The 9726-nt window shown below is 39.9% G+C and overlaps 1 protein-coding gene across 3 annotated transcripts in view; it reads right to left on the reverse strand.

Moving 5' to 3' along the window:
* Positions 1 to 9726, reverse strand: part of LOC116845396 (myosin heavy chain 95F) — a 22870-nt gene that overhangs the window by 5958 nt on the left and 7186 nt on the right. For all 3 annotated transcript variants that reach the window (XM_032818011.1, XM_032818010.1, XM_032818009.1), the window contains exons 2-10: positions 4029 to 4222; positions 2982 to 3055; positions 2777 to 2906; positions 2519 to 2683; positions 1560 to 1972; positions 1226 to 1485; positions 812 to 969; positions 567 to 731; positions 168 to 391 (exon numbers count right to left, since the gene is read on the reverse strand). In XM_032818011.1, coding sequence (XP_032673902.1) covers positions 168 to 391; positions 567 to 731; positions 812 to 969; positions 1226 to 1485; positions 1560 to 1972; positions 2519 to 2683; positions 2777 to 2906; positions 2982 to 3055; positions 4029 to 4209 — 1770 coding nt within the window. In that variant the 5' untranslated portion in view covers positions 4210 to 4222. The remainder of the gene's footprint in view (positions 1 to 167; positions 392 to 566; positions 732 to 811; positions 970 to 1225; positions 1486 to 1559; positions 1973 to 2518; positions 2684 to 2776; positions 2907 to 2981; positions 3056 to 4028; positions 4223 to 9726) is intronic.

A 9726-nucleotide genomic window follows, 5' to 3' on the forward strand; every position in this document is an offset into this window, starting at 1 on the left:
CCCCCCCCTCCTTAGCAGTTTCCTGAGCAAAAGAAAACCACAAATTTCCGTGCGACGTCTGAGAGAAGTTCAAGAAGCGTGTATGAAAAAGTTACGACTTCGTTCAGACACATTTATGACGTCTTTTACGCGCTCGCGGCTTCTGGATAGGCAATTCGCTATTTTACCGTTTGATAGCAGACACCGCCGGCGTAATGGCGAATCACGAAGCCCTCGTCGTCTCGTAATTCTCGATGAGCCTTCAGTCGTGACGTTCGCGGTAAAGTGATGCGGAAATGACCGCTCCAGGCTCGGTGAACCTCGCTGGTGAAATGCGCGAAACTGTGAGTCGGCAGTTTCGATTCCTCGTCCAGCAAGCTGAAGATACCCGTGTTCCTCGATTCAATTAAATCTGAAAGTTAGCATGATTTGCGTAATATTTGCATCCTGTGAATTCGCCTATTACTTATTCGAAGTAGTTCGATTAAGCAAGAAGATACTATATATAGGAGAATTCTCTCTTTTGGACGCTGAATGAAGTAAAATTATCACTTTTCTTAATTTTTCAAACATTTGGTCTACGGTACCTATGCAGTCTTGATTGTCGACGTAGGAGATTTTCGGCACGTTTAACGACTCTCGGGCATAAAGGTCCTGCTCGTACTTCAATATTCGCTCGTTAAAGAATTGCTGCAGCTTCTCGTTGCAATAGTTTATGCAAAACTGCTCGAAGCTGTTGACCTTGAAATATTCTACAAAAATGAAAGTGAGTCCGTCGCGACGCTCCTATTAGACTGGGAACAAGTAACTCGTTCGAAATTAATTCGTTTACCGAATCCTGCGATGTCCAACACGCCGATATAGTAGCTCGAAGCTTTGAAGGGTATACTCTTGTTAATTCGCGCGACGATGTGGTCGAATAATTTGCTGTAAATGGCCTTGGCTAGCGCGTCCCTGGCGTTATTGGCCTCGTAAACCTTCAACGGCACCCTACCGCGATTGAATGAATCAGTAAACGTGATCGAAAGATCACGATAATGCAGAATTGTACTTTATTTTGTTTTATTTGTATTTTTTTATTAAATGGAGGTATAATATAGCTGTTAATAAATAAATAAATAAAATAAATAATAGAGAAAAACGGTAGAAATGTTTTTTACAAAAGATATCACAAAGCAAAATATTAATTGATACTGATAAATAAATATTAACATCTTCATTCTCTCTCATAGTTTAGAATACTCACATAATGACCGTCCCTTTAATGCCACCCCGACTGGTCTGCATGACCTTCGAGACCAGGGCCTGTCGCAACTCCTCCGGGTCCACTCCCAGCAATTTCGCGGACGCCATGACCGCCTTTTCCGAGCTGCCGGTTATCCTGGAGCCGCCTTTGGTGTCCTCAGGATTATCCTCGAACGTGATATTGCCGAGATGCAGCACCGCCGCCACCATCGTGTAGATCTCCATGCGTTCAGCATCCGTCAGACCGAGTCGAGTGAATGCCTTTGTGTGTACAGTGAAGATGAAGAAATTACATGTGAATTTCGCACGGGAACAAACGTGCGTGTCAAACGTACCTGATCGATAGCGTTGAATCCTTCGACATCGTCCAAGATGGGATCGTGCAGGCTGCCCTTCTGGCTCTGCTCGCGGCTCTTCTGCGCCTCATTCAGCCGCTTCTCCGAGCTCGCGTTGCAAAAGTACTGGGTGCAGCCATTTCTCAGGTAATGGAAGTCGTCCGGCTTAGTGATTCCCAATTTCGCGCGTAGATCGGCCGGCGCGCCGGCGCACATCATGTAAAACACATGGTAGTTCCTCTCGTCCGGGCTCTGCAAGCAGACCCGGGACTTCTCCAAGAGGTAATGGGAGATGTAGCCACCGACCACCTGGCACTTGGAGTCAAAGTGCACTTCCATGAATTTGCCGAAGCGCGAGCTGTTGTTGTTGCGTTTCGTCTTGGCATTGCCGAACGCCTCCAGCACCGGATTCGCTGAGGGAGAAAACGACAAATTATAAGAAATACATCCTTAAGTATCCTTTTTATCCTTAAGTATCCTTTTTATTTTGTGTCTGATAGATACAGAAGAGTATCCTTTATTATTTCTCGAGAAAGGAAACTACATCGATAAATTAATTATCAATTATTTAATTAGCTTTTTAACAATTCTAATAATCTCAGTTATTTAACGTTTGATTATTATTGATTTATTTTGCGAGGACGTTTCATCACACGAAGAGAATATTATAGCTTTTTTTCCACGTAAATTCTATTCAACTTTTCTAGCCATTTTCTAGCTACTATATTTTTTAGTAGTGCAGAAATAGACCGTCAGCAGAGTTCATTCATGCTGAGAAATATCCAATAAGTTGTACTAATAGACTTAGGTTTTAAGATATAAATAGCAAGTATAAAAAACGGGAGGATAATAAATCAAAATAAAACGTCGATATACGAAATTCGTCAGTTATAAAATTCTATAAAGTAATTTTTACTATAAAATTCCCTCCGTGCGTGATGCGTTACTCATTCATTTACCGTCGAGGATCTTTTGCTCAATTGGTCCGGCCGTGGAACCCCAGAGATCACAGAGATACCGTAGCAAATACTTGGTCGACTCGGTCTTTCCCGCTCCCGATTCACCGGATACGATAATGCTCTGGGATTGTTTCAGCACTTTCATGTCTCTGAACGCTTTGTCGCCTGCGAGAAAACGGAAGCAACAACTACTGTACTGTCGCCATTCGGTCGGGCGCGAACTAACGATGGGAACAGATGAAAAACGACATCACATACCGATGGCAAAGACGTGCGGCGGCGTTTCGCCCAGGGACTTTCCCTGATAAGCCTTGATAGTCTGCGGCGAGTAAAGATCCTTCACCTCGCAATACGGATTCACAGCTATCAGGATGTTGGCGACGTAAGTCTGCAATTAAATAGTTAAACGTGTGACTGCGTGTCACAGCGCGAGTCTCAGCTTGGCACTTTCGTGACTACTCACGTATATCCTGTCCTTGAAGTAACGAGAGCGTATATTGTTCAGCAGCGTGGCCTCGTTCAGGTACATCAGAGCACCTGACGGAATAATTTAGAAAATAAAAACAACAATCACAGAGGGATCAGTGAAAGCGCTTTTGCAAAAGAGCGAAAGTCGCGTGAGAAGCGAGCGTAACCGCGCGATCGTAATCTCTGACAAACTGGACGAAGCAAGTTAGTCACGGTGTAATAACAATCGAGGAACCCGTAATACTACAAATGGTTGGACACTTCAGTACATACATATATTTTTTTTTCTTACTCTTTCTTCCCAAAAAATTGAAAATTTTAATATCTTCAGAAATTAAAAATAATCTTGCACTTGATTCTAAATTGACTAAGTTCTATAATTTAATATCAAATTGGCAAGAAGTTTGTTGTTTTCCTTTTAAATTTCCGTAGAAAGTTTGCGTATTAAAAGAAAAATAGAAAGTCCTCATTAAATGTCTACAAGAATGTTATTGAAGTCAATGTTGTTGATTTTAAATTATAGTTGAACACTTCAGTATATATATATATATTTTTTTTTCTTACTCTTTCTTCCCAAAAAATTGAAAATTTTAATATCTTCAGAAATTAAAAATAATCTTGCACTTGACTCTAAATTGACTAAGTTCTATAATTTAATATCAAATTGGCAAGAAATTTGTCATTTTCTTTTTAAATTTCCGTAGAAAGTTTGTGTATTAAAAGAAAAATAGAAAGTCCTCGTTAAATGTCAACAAGAATAGTCAATGTTGTTGATTTTAAATTATTCTATAAAATATTAAAAATTATGAATCCCTCGAAATTGGATAATTTCGTTTTCTGTTTTATTTGACAAACACACGAACGAGTTTTGCACCAATCTGATACTTAAGAATTATTAAAATTTATATTTTTTTATTAGATAAAAGATCTATTTCTCTTTCCTACGACAAATGAATTGTCAGACCAGTCTTCATGGGACATCGGTGGTACATTAATTCGGATAACGTTTAATGAAATTCGATTCTCGAAATGGCTTACTCACAGTTATCCTCGACATCTTTGGTGTATTCGCCGGCAGGATACACCTCGTCTAACGGACAGGTGCGCTGTGGGTATCTCGGATCGAGCGGAATGATCAGAGCGTCCCCATCCACCATGTCCGTGAATTTGGCGATGATGAAACCCTCTTGGGGATCTCGTACCCACACTTGCTGGTTCTCCATCTTGAGCTTTACTCTTGAACACACAGTATTCGCATACGTCACGTTGAGTTTTACACGCGTCAAGATAATATGAAAATTCTTGGTCCTAGGATTGTGTGTGGATTATAGCTCCGCGACCCTGCGACTAATCCGCTGGCAGTCTCCCGCGGATCAGTACTCGGGAGAAAGTACAGGATACGTGTACAATAAAGATTACGCGCTTCTAACGAGGTACAATTCAATTATTTATGAGAATTGTGCGAATGGTTTCTTTCAACTGTGCGCAGCTCGGCTGATTTATGAGCGAAGTCAATGTCTCCTCGACGATATCGTCGAGATGTTGACGGTCCGCGAGTAATTAGCGGTTGAGAACAAAGGACTTGCCGCAAACTCGCTCGGGGGGTGGAGGGGAGCAAGTATTCTCGGTAGTCAGTTCGAATATATAACAACAACAGTTGAAAAGTTATAATAAGAGCAGTTACGAAACCATTTGTGTGTACAATATGTAACATTCGTTGGTTTAATTTAAACTGCGAGGTTTAATTAAGATATTCAACTCGAGAGCTTTAATTACGAGGCGGCACGTAACATTGAAGAGAGCAAAAAAGATTGCGCAAACAAAGCACACCGCGACGAGAAGGAAGAGGAAACGTCGGCTGTGAAGAATCGCGATTCTTAAAAGGACACTCGATAAGCCCAACAAATGCGACTTCCCAATAACGAGAACGCTACTACCAGCATAAATCGTAGACAATTCGTGCGGAACACGAATCATCCGCGACGGCTTTTGCTGACGCGGACACTTTCTCTCTCCGTACGGGAAGGGATTTCCGGTGAACGAAACATCCATGCGACATCCGGTGCATCGGCACGTATGCTCAATGGAAATTCAACGTCGACAATTCTCGCTCCCGTTCTCTGAGCTGTGCATTATTGACAGAGGAAGCAACAAAAGTGCCACCACGGTCGATAAAGGCGAGGATAAATCTACGAAGGTTAACGGCAGTCGCAGATCTTTCGCGCGGTTAGACAAGTTTGGATTAATTCTCACGACAATCGGCTACGTAGAATGTCAGCGTACATATATACACTGAGAAAAAATATCTAAAAATTAACAAATATTTATTAGGTGAATACCATTAACACACTGAGAGAAATTATCCGATAAAAAATTAATAAAGAATATTTGCGATCAAAATACCGAAGAATTTTTCATCCTATTAAATTTAATTGGATATACACTACCATAGACAATTTTCTAGCAAATACAAAAAACAACGAATTTTAACCGTGACATTTAGAATTCTATCTGGAACAGCAAAACACTTTTTTGAGTGCAAGTCACTTTTTTTCAATAACGACTTGGCAATAAAATTATTTTTTCCGCATTAGTAAGGGTAAGACAATTGCATTTTTTGAATAACAAGTCATTTTTCAGAAGTAACTATTTTAACCTTGATAACGATACAATATATTCTCATGTTATCACGCAGAGTTAGAAAATTATCCGATGAGATCCTTATCGCGCGATTCGTCTTAACTGAAATGGTTCGGTGATAAAAATGCTTGTTCCTAAATTTGACTCTTATGATACAATAAGTTCCTTATCGCACGATGAAATCTCACAGTAACATCGGAAGCAGCGGCTTCTCAGTTATTTATAATTCGTTCGTAATTTAGCAGATAAGCACACGTCTTAATTTGAGTTGATATCGCGTGGAATTAAATAGCTCACTCTAAAATCTTCTTAAATTCGTATCTTTTTTCCCTTTCTCTTCTCAATATAGATTAGATCATCTGTCGCAAAAGTCACGGAGAGCTTATAATAAGCTTACAATAAGTATAATAAGCTGCAGTAAACTCTTAACGAGTTAATAAACATACTCTTCATTTCCGAAAAATATGGATTTATGATGGTTCACACACAGGCAAGCTCCTCGAATCAGTCGCATTTTGTTTCGGCGAGCAACGCAAGCAAAATTGAGATTCGTCGGGTTTCGGCGTTATCGCTTATCACGACGCGTTATCGAGATAAGCGATAACAGAAAAAAAAGTCGATGCAAAATGAAATCCGGAATAATCGCGGTAAACTCGCAGTTATGACCGTAAGATGCAGCTGCATCGCGCGCTTGTGAGTTTTTATTTAAACAGCAAACTCAGTATTGTGTTTTGTTCATTGATTATACGATAACTTTGTCGTGTCAGCGTTGATTATACAATAACTTTGTCGTGTCAGCATTGATTAAGGGGTTTAAGAAATGCGACACATATAGGACACTCTCTTTCCTCCTCCTCCTCTTCTTTTTTCCCTCCCTCCCACCTTCTTTTCCTTTCAATCTTCGCATAGAAAAATGATTTTTCATATATCGCATTATTTGATTCGAGTTGCTTCATCTAATCTTTTTTGTAGTGTCCAATTAGTACAAGAAAGATTACGACACTGTTATCCCGATAAACTTCAGAACGCATCTGGCACACGCAGAAAAATACATTTAGTTGAACTGCATTCAAGTAATTGTCATTTGTTTCAAGTATTTCATAAGTTTATATATCTGCAAATCTATCGTAAATTCCTCGTAAGTCCATCAAACTTACTCAAAATATATTCTGAATTCTAGTAAGTTTAGCATTTCAATCAAGAATATGAATTTAAAAAAAGAATTCCATTTGCTCACTACGTAAAGAGTCAAATCAATTTTCTTTTATAAAGTTTTACATTATAATATTCTTGTAAAGAGAATACATTTTTCTTTTAAATACACGATAATGAGCTTTTTTGCGATAAGTATATTGTAAGACTATTATCAAGAAAATATATCCTTTGTTGAAGATAATCATTGCTTAAAAGAAGGAAAGAAAACGTAGTAACCGCTTTTCTTAGCGGTGGAATATTTTTCTGTGTGCATCCAACACAGGAAAATTTATCTCTTCAGAGAATTATCGAAAAGCAAATTGTCCCAGATTGGACGCAAATGTGTGGCGAAACTCGTTGATAAAAAAAGTGTTGCAACTCTCCTTCTACCGACTGTATACATACCACATTATCCTCGTTCGAACACGCGAGATCTGAAGTCGTCGGACTCTCGTCTTGCTCGAAACGACACTTGTTGAGTCGCGCAACGCTCGATTTTCGTCCAACGTACGCGACGACAATTCTCACGATTGCGTAACGCAATTTTTTGCGGTGATTTTCGAGTCCAACCTGCGCGGCGGACACGGCCGGAGATTGTGCGGGCGGTCGAGCGGCGATACAATCGCAGGGCACAGCTACAAAACGACGTCATCGTCATCGCTGTCGTCCTGACAAAACAGCCGCGCCGTCTCGCTATTCCGCGTATATTTTCCGGCGTCACATGCTTCGACAATTGACAGTCACTGCAACGCGACCAAAGGTCGTCACGAGCCGTTGCATCGCGTTTTGCACGCGCTGCAAAGCCACCGTGACAGAATTTCGAAAAAGCCTCCGGCGTGTCGTCCATCGCAGTGCACGGTGCGCTAACCCCGCGGCGCGTTTGCACGCAAGTATATCGCGCACGTGTAAAATCCGCATCGCAGAAAAGAAATTGAAAAGAATATACTGAACAAAATATCTAAAAGTTAAAGTTAACAAATATTTATTAGGGTACCATTGACATATTTATCTAAATCAAGATTTTTTTTCATTTAAACTGAATATTGTTTACTCAAGAAGAGAATTTTGATTTAGGTAAATATGTGTTAATGGTATCTATTTGATTAATATTTATTAATTTTTTAATATTTTTTTCTCGAGGTATATATAGGGTGTCCCAGATTACCTTCACAATCTGTCGTGAGGACGGAAAGCGGATTGAGATGAAGTCTTATACCGTTTTGCGATATTCGCAATACCAGCCGACATATTAATTAAAGATTGGTGAGTAATTACGCGCGATATAGTAAATGAGCTGTAGTGGCGCCGTCTGCCGTTCTGTACTTATACATTAAGTCAAACTGAAAAAAGTCCTCTACCATTTTGCAAATGACTATATAGATTTTTAGATCAAAGAAAATTATTACACGATTATGTACTATAATGCATAAATTTTCTTTGATATCTAAAAATCTAAGTTGTTATTTGCAAAATGGTAGAGGACTTTTTTGTTCAGTTTGACTTAATGTACAAGTATACTTTGCACAGTTTTTTAGGACGAGATTGTGTCGTGCGTACATCTTTGAAACCCGGGAATGCCCCGCGTTATTCAAGGAATACACATTTCTCAAGGCAAAATCAATACTGTACGCTCTCATTTGGAAGGGGTAAATCGTCAATCGGAAATTCCGTCGGACTGATTGAAGCGGTGTCAGATATTAGATGATACTTCCTATCGATAATAGTAACGTTTTAAATTGGATTACTATTGATAGTTGCAGTAACCTTGAATGATTTCAAAGTAATTACCTGTTATCTCAGATAGTCTGGAAACAACGGCAAACGGCGCAATTGCAGCTCGTATACCACATCGCGCGTGATCATTCACCAATCTTTTGTAACTAATATCTTGAGATTTATTGCGAATATCGCGGAATGGTATTGAATTTTTGTGTTCATTTCAATCCGCTTTACGTCCTCACAAGAGATTGTGAAGGTGATCTGGGACACCCTGTACTTAAATTACTTAAATTAATTGGACTTAAATTAACAATCGTCGTTTCATACATAAGCAACGATACGTAATTATGTCAGAAGAATTTTAAAACTTCGAATTTCGACGATATTATAATTTTATTAGAATATTATAACAATCTCACATAAGAAGCACAAGGGAAGACTTAAATGGCGTTAACGTGGTTGTGTGAATTTTGGATGATTTTAATAAATTAACTATGAGTAAATCAAATAGAGAAAATTATGTAGGGATGAGTAAGTAGATAGAGTAAGACAATAATTCATTAGGACGAATTTAAAAAAAAAAAAAACTTCTATATAACGTGCAAAAAATGTCACTGACGCGACGAGGACGATTTGAGAGTTCATCTATTACTGTTGACAAAACAACAGCGAAATTATTCGAGAAAGAGAGAGGGAGGGGGAGAGAGAGAGAGCGCACGGTCGATCTGGAAAGCGCGAGAAAGGTCCCGAATTGCCTTGTTCTTTCTGTCGTATTCTCTGCATCCCGTTAGAGATATCGTAACGGTAAAAGCCACCGGTAAATCCTTGCATCGATCCCCAGGACATCGCATAAGAGGACGGCGGTGCGCGGTGCATCATGCGCGTCACGCTAATCCGTGGATGTAATAATTTGCGTATCGTAACGTCTTAAATGAAACGTCGGCAACGATTAAAGCGGCGGCCGCTTTTTGGCTCGCGTGAGCGAGCAACACGTCCGAATGAAAAGCTAGCAACATTGTTACGACGCGTTGCAGCGTCTCTAAGCATGCTAAGAGGCAATTTTCTGCGTGCCGGTGTAGCAAGGTGGATCGCAGGCGAGCAGAGAGAAAGAGTGAGAAGGACAGAAAGAGATATATAGAGAGAGAGAGAGAGAGAGAGAGAGAGAGAGAGAGAGAGAGAGAGAGAGA

This window comes from Odontomachus brunneus, unplaced genomic scaffold (genome assembly GCF_010583005.1).
Source record: "Odontomachus brunneus isolate Ranch 3 - 2012 unplaced genomic scaffold, Obru_v1 Obru_scaffold_051, whole genome shotgun sequence".
Lineage (NCBI taxonomy): Eukaryota > Metazoa > Arthropoda > Insecta > Hymenoptera > Formicidae > Odontomachus > Odontomachus brunneus.